The following is an 18,373-nucleotide window of genomic DNA, read 5'->3' on the forward strand; positions in this document are numbered from 1 at the left end:
GCTCAGTTTTTAAGTTTGAGGCAAGTCCGAGTCACTAGAGATGAATCTGAGTTGCTTCCTCTTTACTTAAGTCTGAGTCATTTAGAAGGAGAGTGGCTGTCCGAACCTGGCCTGATTGTGTGGGTCTGTTTGGATGTGTGGAAACACATTTGTATTTATTACATGAGATTAAAATGAATACAGTCAAAATGTCAAAACAATTAAATTCCAATGAATTTATACTGCTGTGTCATGTGTTAATGCACATGAAATACCTTTAAACGGAGGGATGCACTTGACAAATCTGCAGCAGTTGGATCACTGCAGGTGCAGGACTCATGTTGGATTTAGGGTGTATTTTAATTTTTTGGTTGTTGTTGTTGTTGTTTGTTTTGTCTTGTTTTGTTTGATTTTGACAAATTTTCCATCTGTTATTTCTCAAAGTTCTGGCTTCACTTGGAATAGCATTTGTACTGTCCACTGTATAAACAGTGTATGGCCCCACAAAGCCGCTAAACTACATTGTGTAAAGTGAGGCAAATATTCTCCTGCTCAAATGCTACTTGTGGTCATGGTTGCTTCAGAACATCAACTTCTTTTTTTAATAGTTTATTTAATTGCCATGAAACCAGTCAAATAGGGGTTATTTTGTGTGATTTAGATATGCCAGTTTAAAGTAGTCAAGGTGGATACAGTCTGTCAGCAGAGTGATGCACACAGCTCCATGTCTGTAGTCAGACAAGCCTTCCTGGTCCAATCACACTGCTCAGTTGAAACTAACAGATGTATATCAGTGTCTATCACATAAACTAGGTCAAAGGAAACTGCCCAAGTTGTGTTATTTGACAAACTTCGATTTCTACACATCTTTTTGTGCACTAAACCACAACATGAGTTGAAGTGCTTCACCTTCAAAGTTCCTCACTAAGCGTGTGAGATGAGCATCTTGACATACACATACAAACTTGGAGGCAGTAAATAAGGAAGTGAGGTGTGGTCTTTTGGTTTCAGAGTGCATTCAACTAAAACACAGCTGTCAAAACCAAAGCCAAAAACAGGATCCAGTCTGCATGTCAATACAGATTTGAATACTTTCTTTATTAAATATATAAACTCATTACAATTACATCTCATTTACAGTGTACATTTTGCAGTGAAATCAAAGTGGATAGTATGCATATTGCACTTAATGTATTGCTACAAAAGTAGATGACAATGAAGCCTGCTTGGTCTTATGAAAACAGATATTCTAGGTCATCTATGAAATATTAGAAACTATACAACAACATCACAATTTCTCTCCTACAGTGTTGGAAAGTAACACAGTATATACAAAATTAAAGCCTTAGCCTTCTGTTAGGCAGGAAAAAAGGGTGGACATGAGTTGTTTTGTTTTTTTTATTTACTTTCATGTGTTCATTTTTCAGCCTAATGAGAATTTTTAGGAAGCTGAGAAATATCCAGTGAGACTTAGTTTCTCTTCCTGACTCTGGAAGTTAAATCTTGTGGCTTATATAGGAAAAAGCAACCCAGAGTTTATGTTTCATATTAGAAGGTTTTCGACACTGCAATAACTACATGGCAAGATTCTGAAAATAGATATGCCCTGACACGTGCAGACAAAGTTTCAGTTCATTTCAACAACATTTCAGCTCACGATCTTCTTGCAGCTTGTCACGACAACAGTGAGAGCACCAAAAATCAGTCACTGTTTTTTCACCCTTGACAGGCTTATGTTCAGTCAGCAAAAACAGAAGCGGAAAGAGAAGTCCTTCTTTTAGACTAGACACGTTTACCATCAGAGTCTAGCCTCCAGTGTCCTCTCACATCTGGGTTATTTGCTGCTTAAAGGAGTACACACACATCCCGCCGTGGGGAAGCACTATACATGTCCATGAAGGGGCAGTAGGCCACTTAGTCCTGAGGAGCTTGGTTTATCACCTTCTTTTTCCGGACTGAGACCAAGTCATAGAAGGGATCCTTGGTGATGCTTGCTCTGTTTGAAGTGACAAAGATCAAAATTATGAGGCAGCAGAGTTTGTGTGTGCACGTGTATGTGTCTGCGTGTGTTTGTAAAAATTCATTATTTTTGAGGACTGTCCTCTGAAAGACCGTTGACCACAAACGTGTGGTCCTTCACATGAACATTTACTGACAGGGGTTTTGAGTTTAGGGCTGTTTCATTCATCTACTTCTTTGATGATTTATTATTTTGCTTCCTGCATTCCTTCCTCTTCCCTTACTTGTATCGTTACTTAATGCCTCACTTGCTTATCCACTTACTTAATGACTGACTAATTAAAAAACAATTTAAGGCAAAGTACTCATGTCTTGCTTTTTGGCTAGCAACATCACTGTTTTGGCTACCATAAAAATCAGAATAAATACATAAAAAAATGAATGAATGAATGAATGAAACCTTTTTTACATCAAGACACAGTGCTTTTCTTTTTCTTTTTTCTGACCAAGGCCCTCCGCCCCATCACATCTGAGAACTAAGAGTCAAAGGTTAAAAAAGGGGTTTCCTCTCCCATATTTTATACATGAGTTAAACGTCAGCATGATGGATGTATATCATAAACAGGTGCAGATTTTCATGTCATAGAAATCCTTGAATCTGTCACTTAACTGCTGAAAATGACGTGTGAAAAGTAGAATAAAATAGATAAAAAATAATTAAGTAAATAAGTAAATAAATAAATAAATAAATAAATAAAAATAAAAGTAAAAAATAAATAAATAAATAAAAATAAACCACAAAATCTTTGGGATGTTTTTGCATAAGGATTTGATGTTTTTGCATAAGGATTTGGTTCATGACACATTGGTAGGGCTGGGTCACAAACTAAATACAAAGTTCTGCCAATAGCTCCCATAGCTCTGCCCCAGGCAGGCCTCTTGAGGTCTGGCTAATCAGAGGAGTGGAGCTCTGTGGAGGCTTTTTTTTTTTTTACCATGAGTATCTATTTGTGCGTGTGGGGGGTGCCACCCACACCCGCGTTTAGGTCCCACTTTGGAGCGTAGTGCGGTGGTCTTGTTAGCAGCCGGTGGACTGACGTGGAACTCTTTGTAGAGGTTCATTTTATCAGAGACGGCGTAAAGAAATTGACTGATTGCCTGAATACTTCATATGTGAATGGGGATGTTAAGCAATGTCAAGTTGTCAGAGTCAGAATGTTTTTACGAATTTAAAATCACCAAATCAATGTGACAATCATTACTATCAATCCATGAAGATAAAATTCCAGCTAAATTTACATTGAATTGAAATGTGATCACTGTGTCTCATAGTTAAATACGGATCTCATCATCTCTGTTCGTGGTTTCAAGCTGAAGAGACACACCTGACTTCCCCCAGCTGTGATGTTGGGTGTGGACTGATGTTTTTTACCCTAAAACCACAGAGCTTAGTGCTGCAGTACTTAGGGGTAGCTGACATAAGAACGTTAAGAATGGGAACAGCTTAATTAAGTCCTTAAAAATATAGAGAAGTTACAGAAATATAGAGCTGGTGAGAAATTCTACCTAATGTAATTGATATTTCTGGTTATGTATCATCACATACAAATATGTTTGTGTGCATCTGTTTTTGGTCTGACCTGATGGCCTCGATCCAGGAGTCTCTCTCCTCTGCGCTCGCTGCACAGATGGTATAGGACTGGTGCTTCCCCTCCACCACTCTGCCGTCTGTCTCTGTTTTGCAAGCTTTGATCTTCTGCCCGCGACTGTTTGGGTTGTACAGCTCCAGACAGTACTACACGTCACACCAGAGAAGTAAGTTGATCAAACATTATTACGTTTCTTCAAACATTAGTATGACATTCAGAGACTGCTACATTACTGACAAAGATGTTTTGTTACAACACCAGTCTCAAAAGATGCAGAAGTGCAGTTCAAGTGAAGAATGTAGATTCTTCAGTTTTTAAAGATAACTTGTATCTACAGAAAGATATAACTGAGACAGGAACCCAGAAAAGCCACAAACAGATGCTGCCAATAATTCCCTTTTTTTACCACAGTGGTTGAAACACTTAAAGTTTTTCTAGAACACACCTGTTTGAGACCCATTCATTCAAGATTTAATTGAAATTGTAGGTAGAACAAAAATCTTGACTTGGTAAGACATCACATCTTAGTTCTCGATAAACGTTAAGGCCTAGTCTCAGTCTCAGTCTAATCTTACCGGCTTGCGAGGATATGGCACTTCTCTCACGCACAGGTTCTCCAGGGGAATGATGCCTCTGGGCTCTTTGTCCTGCAGAAACAGGAAGGCAAGAGATGAGGGTAAAAGAGTCATTGATGATTTCGGGTACAATAATATATTATTGTGTTTGGCCAAACTCATGCTGTGGACTCTTGACAGCCCGTACTGTTAGTAGGTTGGTGGGGGGGGGGGTGAATAGATTAGCTGCTATACTCTGTGACTTGAATCATCAAATGGGGATTCTTGCAATTTGTTTATGTTGCATTAATATTCAAAGAGCAATGGAGGCTAGAAAAAAAGAAAAAAAGAAACTTCCCTTCATTTCTAGCTCTTCAGTTGTATCAGAAGCCAATTATGTCAAAGAAATGTGATGGAAAGTATATGAGAATGTATAAATCAGTTTCACATTAGAGATAAACACATATGTGAGCTGGATTTTCTCCAGCACCTTGTTTGTGTATACTAGGTTGAGATTTAATTAGTGTTAACTGTTAACAGTACTCCTTCAAAAACAAACCAACAAGGTCATTATAACCATCATTAAAAAGTTAAAAAAAAAAATCGCTAGATACTCAATAGAAATACTTGAAACAAGTAAAATTACATTGTAAAACAGCAATGAAATTACTTAAAGGTAACAGAGCGAAGTTTTTCTACATCCGCATAGACAACATTGCAATTAAATTTGGGATAAATGAGACTTATGTAGGCCTGTAAGCTGATTATAGTAAAAAGGAATAAAGTGATCAGAGGGAAGGTTTTAGATCAAGATTGTGAGAGCCTTACAGTGGTGAACTCAAAGTAGTATAGGCAGTTGTCGGTCAGGATGAACCACCTCCTTTTCCATGTCTTAACCCGACCTCCTGTGATCCAAGATGAAGCAAAGTTTAAAGACGTTAATGCCATTATTTTTAAATAAAACCAAAAAGAATTCAAAGTTATAAAACTGTACAACCAGCAGATCATATTAGAGGTCATTAGGTTTTTCTTTTTGGCGACTGAACTTCTTCTCAGCCTCATGTGATGAGGTTTGCGCGCAAGCACATGAAGGTATACTCCACTGTTGGGTCATTCTCTGACTGCTTCCTCTGTAATTTCCTGCTTTTAGCCTTGTGTTACAGCTTTAAGTAGAACAGAGCGCTATGTTTTTAATATTCCTAACTTAACCTCAAAATGTTGGCCATTTCTTTTCAACCGCACTCAACCATTATGTGAATAATTAAGTTAGATTTTCGCTGTCATTAATTTATCAAGTGACTGATTTGCAGATATGTTACCTAGTTTGAGGAGCCAGCCTTCTCTGTCAGGGTTGAAGAAAGTGTGCGTGAGATCATTCCCATCATCCTCTGGGATCTTGAAAGGCTCGTTGTGAATGCTCTCATACAGTTTCTACATAGAAAGGAGAAAAAATGTTTTTTCAAATTGTTTGCGACCAAATGCACCAACGTGTCTGTGCGTGATTTCAGTTCAAAGTGACACTGAGTAAGCAGAGTGGGACACAACACCCCTGTCTTCAGCCCACATTATGTGTCACTACCCTCCCTGGACCACTGATCACCGACCTGTGGGTGGTTACTGAGCCTGAGAACAAGCTACATGTGGTAATGCGTGTATGTGTTTCTGTTCCATGTGATGTGAGATAATGTCAGCGGTATCTAAGGAGGAAAAAGTGACAGTGACCAACAGTTTGAAGTAAGATGTAAATTTGTTCCAGCTAATCCTCCAAAAAGCAGTATTTTGTTTTGATTTATCAAGATCCAGAGAATCCCAAGTTTCTCCTCAATTTGTTATCATTTGATTTATGACTTCCTGTTGTCTAGTTTGTGCTCTGTGATTGGCTGGCAGGTCTCACCGAGAGCAGGTCATCGGGTAGATTCTCCCCGTTGTTGATGCCTCTGTTCATGGAGATGAAGCGCTCCAGAGTGGTCTTGTCCTTCACATTGGGGTTGTGCAGGCTGGTGTTGAGCATGATGATGGCAAATGACAGGATGTAGCACGTGTCTGGTGTTGGAGAGGAAATTAACACACAACTCAAAAAGAGGAAGTAAAAATAGTCATCATCAAATTCTAAGAAACATAGCTCACTTAAATTCAGAGTCAGTAAAGAAAGACATGAAAGAAAAGGAGGAAATGAAAGTCACAAAGGTTTAAAGAGAGAGAGACACGGAGATGTTGTGGTCACTGAAATGTATCCACATTGAGAGCGTGCATTTTCTCACACACTTGTGATTAGGCCTGCCTAATCGAAAGGACAGATGTATTTACGGAAGCTCACCTGTAGACTGGAACACATCGGTGTTGCAGTCACAGTAGCGTGTAGCAAAAGCCTCCATCATGCGGTCAATCTTCTGGGCCTCACCTGGCAGGCGAAAACTCCACAGAAACTGCCTGTCCCACACAAGAAGAACAACATTTAACACAACGTGTAACATATTCATGTTTGAGTTGACAGGCGTACATTTTGCAGCCAATGAGCTAGCATTCCCACCATGCATTTTCAGAAATACTTAGACCAAGTTGTGAATAGTAAACTGTAACGACTTATGCTATAGGCTTCATATTTTTAGACCAGAGTTGGATGCTTAGAGACCACCCTAATGACATCACAAATACATCATTAAGGTCTGAGGAAGCCGATCTGCGGCCAGTGGACAGTTTGTTTAATTCCAAATCACCCCATGGTTGGAAAACAAAGATGCTTTTCTCGACTGACTCAGACTCGAATGCGAGGCTTTTTTTTTCCACTGATGTGTCTGGTGGTGTCTCTACAGAAACAGCAGTCCCTGTCTGACTCTGTGCGAGAACTGACTCAAGTCTGTGGCCACTGTGTGCGGTGAAGGGGTGGTAGCTGACTGTAATCTTGATCATTCTGTTACATAACTGATCAAACTGGTAAGTATAACGGAAGATAATAAAAAAAATAATGATTAGAAGGACATCCCCCAAAAAAGTCTCTCTGTAAAGTAACACTGAACTTTTAACCTCAGCGGTGAACCTTGTATTATTGTTAGTTATTGTAACTTTAACTAGCATGTGGTGACTGAAGTAAGCTCACACAGTAATGGAATGTTTTTGTTCTTTCCTGTATTTATTAACTGATTTATTTATTAATTCAATTGTACCACGCAGTGGTGACAGTATGAAATCAAAACTTATAGAAGATCAGTGGGGGGTCGTTCACACCATGTCATCCTTGGGGACATTATTGGCTTTGAAGACTGACCCAGTGGGTCAGATGAGGGGTCAGTCAAAAGGACTACAAACACAGATCTCTCTTCTACTAAACTTTGTCGGCTGGCATGGTTTTATCATAGGGACTACTTGCTGTAAATCAATCCTTCCCAACTGGGAAACTGAGAAATATCATTTAGAAATATCCTACTTTGGTACTGATGATATCTTATGTTTTTGTTGTTATGTTGTGGATTATGGATAGGCATAAATCTAGAAATGAGATTTTTTTCAAGATCACTCACATGGACTTTAAGTGTGCATGTTAAGATGTTGACTCACTGTTCTTTTGAAACATGATTGGTTTAATTTTCTAATTTGAGTTTCCAAATCAACTCCATAAACTGCAGTCAAGTTAAACATGGATGACCCATTTGGTAAAAACCATCTGCTCAAACAAAGTAACCAGGTCTACAGCTGTTATTGTTCACATTTAATGGAAAAGCGTTAAGAAACAAGGATAAAATAAGGCATCCAACTTTTCTTTTTATCCATGGGAACCATTTTTTGTTTTCAAAACATTTCATAAAGAAGAGGGTAACTACATTTTTGAGTTAGTTCATTCTCCTGTCCCTGTGAAACTCACACCTCAGCTAAAATCTATATGTGTAAGTGTCAGGATGACTGATGATGACAAATAAATCCCATGGGAGAGAGGAGGTAGAAAGAGCCTACCTGAGGGCCTGGACCAGGTTGAGGTCTGAGAACTCGTGCAGCTCCACAAAGGCCTTCAAAGTCTGCAAGTGGAGCTCCTCCCTGTGGAATAGAAAGAAGACACCTGAGACCGGAGATAAAGATGTACTCTTCTACATTTTTTGAACTGTATTATCTTCCTCCTTTTATTACTCCTTTCCCTTCTCTCTTTGACTCTTTTACTAACTTTGAATATTTTTTTCTCTTTTTTTTATTTTTCCCCCTTTCTTCTTCTTTATTGATTAATTTTACATCTACTCTTCCTTCTTCAGTCACCTTCTCCCACTGGTCTTCAGTCTCCCATCCCCCTCTTGTTCTTGTAGCTACTTCAGCCTCACCCTTTCACCCCCTTTCCTCATCATTTTAAAACCTCTCTCTTCTTTTTTCAACTTTTTTTTTATCTTCCTCTTTCCTGCTCTTCACCTTTCTCCAAGAAACTCTCCAATAGCTGTCTTGTTCAGTCCCTCCTCCTTGTAAAGGAACTCGGCGATGGATTGGGCACTTCGGTCCAGCAGCTTGTTATCCACCAAGTAAGAGATCCCCTGCGTTGGCACACACAGAGACACATTTGTAGAACTTGATGGTTTTCACATACAAATTGCATATTCAGTCTTTCAAAAAGTGGTTGAGATACAAAACACACACTGTGCTGTGGTTTTAGGGCACTTTGTTTCACAATGATCTCATCTCCGGTTGATCTAATCGAACAAGTGCACAACTTCTCAAATACCAATTCCTTAAAACAAACTTCTCTTCCTCTTTTTCCTCCATTGCAGCACATGGAAAAAAAGACTTGTTAAAAATAAATCTGCTGTGGGCATAAAAATCTGAAAACCTCTTAACATTTCCACCTAATTGCGTTCAGAAAAAGAACTCTCACTTCTTCATAGCTACAGATGTGTCATTTTAGCCTCAGAGCGAAACAAAGCGTACCTGTATCTATGAAGAAAAGAAAGTACTGGATGTAATTTGAACATATTTTTCCTCTTCCTCACTCTCACATTAGATAGGTTGACTTTTTTTCTTGAAGTATCGATGAAGGGGTTATAAGTGTTTTTTCCTGTATAGCAGTTCTTAACGATAACTGATGATGTTTTCCTGCCGTTTTGGTTGTATCTGAACTTTAAGTTTGAGTAAAATTTTGGAGCTTACTTGGGTATCCAACCCTCTTATGAAGATTTAGAAATGCTTTGGGGTCACATTAAAACTAAAGATACAGTGTGTCAAAGTAAAAATATCCAGCGATATTATGTGATCAGACTGAAAATCTGCCTTTACCCCCCTCTCACCAGATGCAGAGTATGCAGGGGGGGGGCTCATTCTGAGTAAATAAAAGCTAAATGATTATCACACCCGTGATTTGACAACAATCTAAACATATAATTTATACTTAGTCTGTTTTGCTCCTTTAACACAACCTAGACGTTGAGCAATTTAGGTCCTACTTTATCATTCAGTAAACCCAGTACACTGACCTCTATCAGACAGGCCCCATTAAGCATAGTAGTGATACTTAAACCTTTGTGCTGCAAATCTTTAACAGCATGACGTGCCATTAAAACCACAGAAACTGCTCTGAAAAAGCAACAACGTCAGCTTACTGACTAACAGCTTCTAGTGTGGTTTAGGAGAGGAAGTCGACCAGCTAGAGTTGCTTACTGAAGGACCAAATAAAAAGAAATGCTCACAGACGCTTGGTGAGGTGTATGTCTTTTTAAAAACTCTGTATTAGTCTTAAGACAGAATTTTATAACAGCATAAACAGCATATTTATCAACAGTCTATCTGAAAAATGTTCACTTTGTTAATTTGTGTGTCGTTAATATCTAACACACAAGTGCACACTATCCTTAACTCACCTTTTTGGGGTCCATGTTGAATTTCTTCTTCCCATTTGAGAACTGTTTGCTCCTCTCTATGTTCTTGCTGCGGGGAAATCAAAATTGTAGAAATTCAAATAATTAATGATTAATCATATATATATCAGTGGGGAACCTTCAGGGACTTCTAGGCCTTCAGAGAAGGCCTTAAAAAAATCTGGACCAAAAAATATACGTATCATCTCTATATATATGATTTCTCATTTAGCTGAATAAAATACATTTAATACATCATGAAAGTTTTGAAATTAAGTGTACTGCAAAGTTCACTTCAGCAATGAAAGGGTTACTGTCTTGAAACATGTTATCTCTATCGGTAGCCCAGTTTGCTGGCTAGTTTAGTGGTTAGGACTTCACGAAGGCCAGGCTGTGTTTTGGTTTGGAGAGAGACAGAAAAATTGACCAATCACGATTTGATTTTTTGGGGGGCGGGACAAAAACAGAAGAGCATAGGCCTTCGTGAAGTCCGAACAGTGGTGAGAGCGGTGAGAGGAATGGCAGAAGACGAGCGAAGTTGTGGCTTGCTTGTTAGCATTTTTTCAGCGTGTGCGAGTAAAATTTTCATCTGGTCGTGCGAGTGCGAGTGTATATGTCTTAATACTTCATCTATCACGGGCACTGTAAGGGACACTGTTGTTTGAATTATCCTCTCTTTCACTGGCTCAGTCAGTCTCCTCCACCTGAACTCTCCCCTGTTCTTAAGAGAGAGCGCTGTCGCGTACACACGCAGCGCGTATGCGCATCACACACCGAAGACAGAAAACTTCACAACGACACACGTTTCACTATTCCAGAGTCAGCCTTCTAACTATATGATTCACGCTGCTCCAGATTCTCCTGATTGGAGAGGATGCTACGTTAGAGCAGAGCTACGTTAGTTTAACTCACGACATGTCAACACCAAAAAAGAAAGATAGAAAACAGCTAAGGCTGTGATAAACTCTTCATATCAACAAGTGCAGCACAGTTATCTGTCTCCGTCTCTGAGGTCTCCTGCAGCGTCTTTGGATAAAACCAACTAAGAGGGAGGGGGTGGATGGTTTTTGAGTTTTTGATATAACGCCCAAGTACGGGACTTGATTCACTTTCAAAAAATATTAGCGATCACAGGAGTATACTTAAAGTTGGGGAACAATCAGGAGAAATCACAAGCCAGGAGAACAGACAGAGAAGGGGTTTAAAAAATGGGAGACTCCCTCCATATTCAGGAGTGTTGGCAGCCTGCCAGTACTCTCGATGGGTAAAAGTAACGATGTTATGTATGACACAGATTGACAAAGATAAAAACTAAAGACATTTTCTTCATCATTTTAGGTTATTAAATTAAGTTTTGTAAACTCACTTAATAATGTTAGTCATTGTTTTATGTAAAGCCTCTTTTTTATTTTTATTTTATTTATTCAATGAAAATGTTTTTTGTTAACTACTTTTTTCCGCGATGATTTCTTTTCTGGGCTGTGAGGGCTGAGGTGAAGGCCCAGCTGTAGTACTCACGGTTCGACACTGATATATATATATATATATATATATATATATATATATATATATATATATATATATATATATATATATATATATATATATATATATTTTTTTTTTTTTTTTTTTCAGGGCTTGATGCAACAAACACAGTTTTATCTGTTTAAACTACATCCTTTAATGCTCCAAGGTTACTACTTTAAGTTCCCTAAAGTTGTATTTACTCAGTAACTAAGAGGTGGGCGAAAGTGTTGCAAACAAATGTAATAGTGAAACTGAATCATATGCCACAGAGAAGTAAAGTGGGAGATTTTTGTGGGAGTTCTCATAGACAGAAGAGAATGAGTGGTTTGTCAGACAGGCTTGGGTGTTTTTAAGATTCAGACTCACTTTTCCTCTGCATGCTCAAAGCTGAGGATTCCTGCCATGACGTTGTCTATCTCCATCTTTAACTTCTGGAGAGGGCAGAATGAAAGACAGGTCTTAGGTCTTTAGCACGTGTTTACTCAGTCTTTAAAGAGCAAAAACTGCTATTTTTCCCAATAAGACCCAACAGTGTACAATATATTAAAACTGGCATGTATAATTATAGAGCATCTGTGTAAATATTTGGTTTTACCTGAATGTCATCTAGGAGGTCTTTCTTATACGTCTTGATTTTCTCGATCTCCATCCTCTCATCTGCTGTGAAATCTGGGGAAACTGCAAAAATAAGATCAAAGTGACTTTAGTTACATCCAGTCTGAAGGTATTGAAGCTCAAAAGAAACATAAAGAAACATAAAACAGTATCCTCTCTGGTATTCCATTGACAGACCTGTTGTGCTAAATGATTATATAAACCTAAAAACAGTGTAATTGTGGTTTTATTCAAAAAAAACCAGAGCTCAAAAAGTTTTCTTGAAAACGTGTGTTAGACAGGTGGTGTGGTTTTCACTGGAAAGATATCTGTAACCACAGAATATGACCTCAGATACGAGTTTGAAAATCACAAGATATCAGCTAACTGGCTCAGTGGAAGAACTTCCCCACTGTAAACCACCATCTACTCCCACATTACAGTGTCTTTGAAAGCTGATGCATTATGAATCATAAAAATCCATGGAGCTTCTACAGTAGGTTCACTGACTGCTTTTTAAAGCAAGTTACAAGTTGCTTGGTAACAAAAAGATCCATCGACAAACGTGCTTGACCTTAAATTACATACAGGGATTCTTGATGCTTGATTCCATGCTTAATACAAAAAATTGCACTACTGAATGCTGTTATTTTCACAGTTATAAGTTTACAGATAGGGCTGTTAAGTTTTGATCATAGAGTGTATCATATATGGACTTAGGCTCTGTGACCTCATCTACTGATCCTGAGCAAAGTAATAAAGCTGATTGTATGTGGGGGCAATACTGGAAATAGCAACCAACTAATCTCTATAGGGCAGCAGATCTGTCAGTCACCTGGGCTGTGACCCTAATTGGACAAACTCATGATCTTTATATTTTCGAAGCTGCTGAGTTAGAAAAAATATCACCACCTGTACAGTGTGTGCCGATAGAGAAATGAGCATTACTGCTTTACTAATGGGTCTAAGATCAAGGTAGCTTGGGTAAACTGATGCATCCGATTGATGTTCAAGTTTTTTATTTCATTCATTCATTCATCATTCACTCATTTTCTGAACCGCTTACCCTGTTCAGGGTCAAGGGTGGCTGTAGCCTATCCCAGCTGCCTTCGGGCAAGAGGCAAGGTACACCCTGGACTAGTTTGCCAGTCAATCACAGGGCTGACACAGACAGACAGATAACCTTTCACACACACTCACACCTTCGGGCAATTTAAAGTGACCAATTAACCTGATGAGCATGTTTTTGGACTGTGGGAGGAAGCCAGAGTACTTGGAGAGAACCCACGCATGCAAGGGAAGAACATACAAACTCCATATATATATATATATATATATATATATATATATATATATATATATAAATATATATATATATATATATATATATATATATATATATATATATATTTATATATATATATATATATATATATATATATATATATATATATATATATATATATATATATATATATATATTTATTTATTTATTTATTTATGGGGGGTGGGGGCTTGTTTGTTTGTCTACTCTCACAGTAATAATTTTGGTCGCAGCATGTCAGACTGAATGTACTTGCTGAATACAAACATTCACAAAGGCGAGCTGAACCTCTTGGTGGCCACAGCATGGTCGTCAGTGTCGGAGGACTATCTTTAACATATGCACAGCGGTTCAACAATGCAAAGCCAGAACTATTCTCTCGCTATCAGCAGCTATTTTTTTAATATATGATTGATGTTGTAATGTGACATCAGGATCTTTTTAATGCAAAGAAATGTTATCCTTTCTCATGTTATCCTCCAACAGCATCACTTTGACAAGCAACTTTTACTTGAATCAATGTCTCAACATCAAATTCAGCATGAAGTAATAATAAGAAAAATAAAATAAAATAATGATAATAAAAAAAAATTGTAAAGCACTTTTCATCAAAATGAATTCAAAGTGCGACAGTAAGGCAAGATTAAAAACAAAACAAGATTACAAACAGGTTAAATGTTTCACATAAGTTATAAATGAAGCATTGCTTCAGTAGCTGCAAGCAAGTCTGTCAACTGTGAACGCTAAAGTGGTTGCCACAGCTTTTGCATATAGAGAGCTGAAGGCAATATGAAGGGGCCAATTTTAACCTCAGAAAGCAGAGAGTGGCTCTCACATTGCAGAAACAGAGGTAATATAAATACTTTTATCATCAGCATAGAGGATTTTAAAATAAACACAGGTCAGGTATTTTTTTTTTTGTTTTTCTCTGCCTGTAAAAGTACACACAGAGTATGAGCTCTCTAGCGGCCCCTGTTGCAGAGTCAAGAAAAATTCCTCCTCATGACAGACATTTAACAGTTTAGCCAAGCACCAAAGTTTCATCCTCACCGACCATGACCCCGGTGTGAAATTACCAAATGTGAGCTGCGACTTCCCCACCCTTCCTTTTACACATCTTGTGCAAGAAAGCTGACACGCAAAAAAAAAAAAAAAAAAAATCATCGAAGATCTCCGATTTTGTGTTTTAATCTGACCCACCACCATAAACAAACAGGAAAAGGCTTGACTCTAAAGGTGGGTTGTTTAGCCTTAAACTAAATTTAGCAACTTCTGTTTTTTATATTAAAGTCAGTGGCGTGTGGTCCTGTGTTTTAAGTGTGACTGCCTCTTCCCTATTTTGACTGAAGCTCACACTGTGTGACCCATGCTTTGTTTCTCACAGTTTTCACATGAGCAGTGTACCCACAACCATGCTTTATAAAAGTAAATACTTCAAAAAGTACCAGCAATTTTGACACAATTCAAATCCAAAAAGTGACATTTTTGAGCTAAAAAGTACCATGTAAAACAGCATGAATGGAAAAGTGACATATCTCATTGTATGTAGTAATGAATACAAGGACAGTTTTGCGGATTAATAGTGTCACTCAGCTAATATACCATGGGGAGGTGTGTTATTTTTCAATTTCAGAAAAAAACATTTAAATCTGCAAACAGAAAATAAAAGATAATAAATATTTTCTTAATAAAATTCTGAAATCAAGTCTTAATTCCTATGGAAACAAAACAGAGAAAGAAAATCAGAGCTTACCCATTTGGCAATCAGTCATTTATATCCAAGAAGAAAATAAATATGATCAATTCTTGAGCGGTACATAGAGTTTGCTCAGGCAATGCAGATAACTTAGACTACATCAGTCTGTGGTGCAGTAATACTTGAATGAAGTAGATGTTTTGTTTGACTCCACCTCTTCCTCATCTGCCAAAGGACTTACATCAACATACAGAAAAAGGAAGAGAAGTGTGACCAACTTCAAAATAAAGCCTACTGGGTGGACCGTGAAAAACTGAAGGGTTGGCAGATTTTTAGAATTTTTTGACGTCTCTCCACCGTAACAGATGTCAAAGACTAGACAATACTTCATCTGCATATTTAACAGAAGCACTTCACAGAGAGGAGAGAGCAGCCCAACACATACAATACAACAAAAAGTTTCTCAACATGCGTTTAAGGATTTAATATGACATCTGGTAGACCTCAGATTTATTACAACACCGGTACATTCGTCATTAGAGCGGTTTAGAAACTTGGTTAGACAATGAAACTTGCAACAGTGTGCAAGTCAGGAAGTAAAATTTGAAACAAGGAAGCTTGTAAGATGTTTGACGTCCCTGAAATTTATCAGCAGTGCTGCTATTCAGTGATCATTTGATGCTTTGGTATAAATGATTGAGACAGCAATTTGTAAATAAATAAATAAAACACAAATAACTCAAATTTAGAACCCCTTCTTTACACACCAAGGCACAAATGAACAAAGCAAGCAATTGATAAGCATACAGTTAGTGAAGGTCCTAATGAGCCTGAGTAAATAACAGATTAAAGACAAGAAGGAGAACTTACTTTACAATTCTTATTGAAGTATCATGAGAAAACGCCACACAGTTTAAAGACAAACAAAAAGTTAGAATTTTCAAAGCGATCATATGGACAAACAAACTAAAATAAACAGTAAACAAGAAAAGATGAATAATTGGAGCGCAGGTGGCCTATTGGTCTAGGTCACACTCCATGAGGTTTTCCCATGCGCAGGAAAAAGTAGATAAATATTAAATAAGAGGGAAATAAGTAACTTAGTGACTGTGTCATATCAAACAGCTGATAGGCTGGCCTGGCAATCAGACATACTGGGCATTCCCCTGGTTGACTGACAGATATGTCACCCTTTTCCTTTTTTAAGATATCTATGATCAAAAATAAACAGCAGAGGCAGCCACCCATTTGTGCATTTCTATATTGCTGCTGATCTGATCGTGTCTGATTATATCCGTCAAAGCAGACTTTAGCCCACCCACCTCAGTCCTCTTTTGAAAGCAAGAGTTAGTGAGGATGTGTAACAAAATTTTTGAACCCAGAGAGTGGATGCTGCAAAATATCCTGCTGCATCTTCAACATGTTGTAGCGTACTCTACATGGAAGTAGAGAAAGGAAAGTCCTATAATAATAATAATAATAATAATAATAATAATAATAATAATAATAATAATAATAATAATAAATGTGCACAAATAATAGAGTAATTCTCAATGTAGAGTCCTATAAACAAAAGTTTATTTTACAGGACTTTTTCCAGCGCTATTTAAATGCCAACCTCAGGTTTGTGTCATAATAATATGGATACTTCCTACACTCCATAATTTGCAAACATTGTCACAAACATTTGTGCTTGTTAGTATTGAAGCACAATGGGGAAAAATATTGTCACAAAACTGTCATATTCCAGTTTAGGCATAGAACAATTGGAATCAACACGCTGAAGAGTAAAGGCATTATTCCAGTGATTAAAGTAAGATCTTACTGTAGTATTTTATACTAAAAGCCAATCACTTGGACTCTGTGTTGGACATCACGATGAATAACAAAATTAAGCTAAAGCACCATCTAGTGGTTAAAGAGAAGCATCACAAGTTTCTTCCATGTGGGTTGTTGTGCAGGTTGTTTACAGCTTGTCCAACTGCTTAAAAACTCAATTTAAAAGTATTGCACATTTATCAAAACCTTACACCCAAGGAGCAAAACATTGGCCAAGATTTTAACTATGTCAGCTTCACACTTTATGCAAAACACCAAGGACACTTGTATACACTGGACACAGAAGTATATCATGATATCATTTCCCTTAACTCCAAAGCATTGACTGTCAAATCACGGCAAGTCAACTGATAAAAAGAAAAAAAAAAAACAGCCAGCAGGTGCACAAACACAATTGCTTATTTATAGTCACACCAAATGCAACAGGTGAGTGGAAGGTGTCAGAAAAAGAGGAGTGATGGTTAGAGGGTGAGAGGGAGAATCTACAAAGGAGGATGAGGAAGACCTGTAACAGGAGAAGAACATGCTCAAAGAAGAAGAGGACAAAATTTATCAAATAAAACTCAACACTAGTTGACCATGTTGTGTGCCATGGATTGATGCTGGTCTAGGAGCTTACCCAAATCTTAGCTTTAAAGCGGCATCTGTCATTTGAATATTTTGACAAGAAAACAGTTTTTTTTTAAAAAAAGATCTGTCTGTAGTAACTGTAATCAGCTGCTTGTTGTGTGCACCATATCAGCACTTTTGATACCTTATCCTTTAACATTATACAGTAGGTTCCATGTACTTTTTCTACATAGGCTCGAGGGTCGAGAACGACAAAGCTGGAAAGGGCCCATATTCAAGAACAAGTGATAGATCATACACATGGTTTTGGCCACTGATACAATCAGGATCAGAGAAATTCAAGCCAATATTATCGGTGACCATGCCATTTTCAAAAAGGTTCATCAGGTCTTTCAGTCAGCACGTGTGTGCATCCTGAAAAGACATCAGGTTCAAAATGAATCAACTTTAATCAGTGCCTTTTGAGTGGAACTCATGGGGGGGTCAACAGCTGTTTTTTTTTGTTTGTTTGTTTGTTTATTTGTAAGTTTTTGTTTTTTACTGTAATTGTACCCTCTGATGTATACAGTGTTTTATGTTTGTCTCATATCTGCTGAGCTTACAGAGTTATGCACATTACTGAAGTAGCATGGAAACAGGGAAATGTTTGTTGTGATTCTCCATGTGTTTGGGCAGCCTATATAGAGAGAAGTAAATGTTAGTTTCACCAGTCTGCAGCTTTGGTCTTGTGAAGTGTTGGTGAACTGACTGTATATTCACACATATTTCTGTGTGTACTTCACTAAAACTGCTTTCTGAGAAGTAGAATTACTAAAAGTGTTTTCGGTTAGTATCAGCAGTAACTGTTTTAAACAGAATTA

General features: G+C 37.7%; 1 protein-coding gene across 1 annotated transcript; it reads right to left on the reverse strand.

Moving 5' to 3' along the window:
• Positions 1–1,098: 1,098 nt before the first annotated feature.
• On the reverse strand, positions 1,099–15,303 carry cyth4b (cytohesin 4b). The gene is made up of 13 exons (XM_074688968.1): positions 15,162–15,303; positions 12,086–12,168; positions 11,857–11,921; positions 9,967–10,033; positions 8,531–8,649; positions 8,090–8,170; positions 6,459–6,571; positions 6,036–6,184; positions 5,461–5,572; positions 4,970–5,046; positions 4,163–4,234; positions 3,579–3,733; positions 1,099–1,975 (listed from the first exon to the last, which is right to left on the reverse strand). The coding sequence occupies exons 1-13, from the start codon at positions 15,178–15,180 to the stop codon at positions 1,894–1,896; spliced, it is 1,194 nt and encodes a 397-aa protein (XP_074545069.1). The 5' UTR covers positions 15,181–15,303; the 3' UTR covers positions 1,099–1,893.
• Positions 15,304–18,373: the final 3,070 nt, after the last annotated feature.

The sequence above is a fragment of the Halichoeres trimaculatus genome, unplaced genomic scaffold (genome assembly GCF_033239565.1).
Source record: "Halichoeres trimaculatus isolate MK-OKI-2021-1 unplaced genomic scaffold, fHalTri1.1 fHalTri1_scaffold_2, whole genome shotgun sequence".
NCBI lineage: Eukaryota > Metazoa > Chordata > Actinopteri > Labriformes > Labridae > Halichoeres > Halichoeres trimaculatus.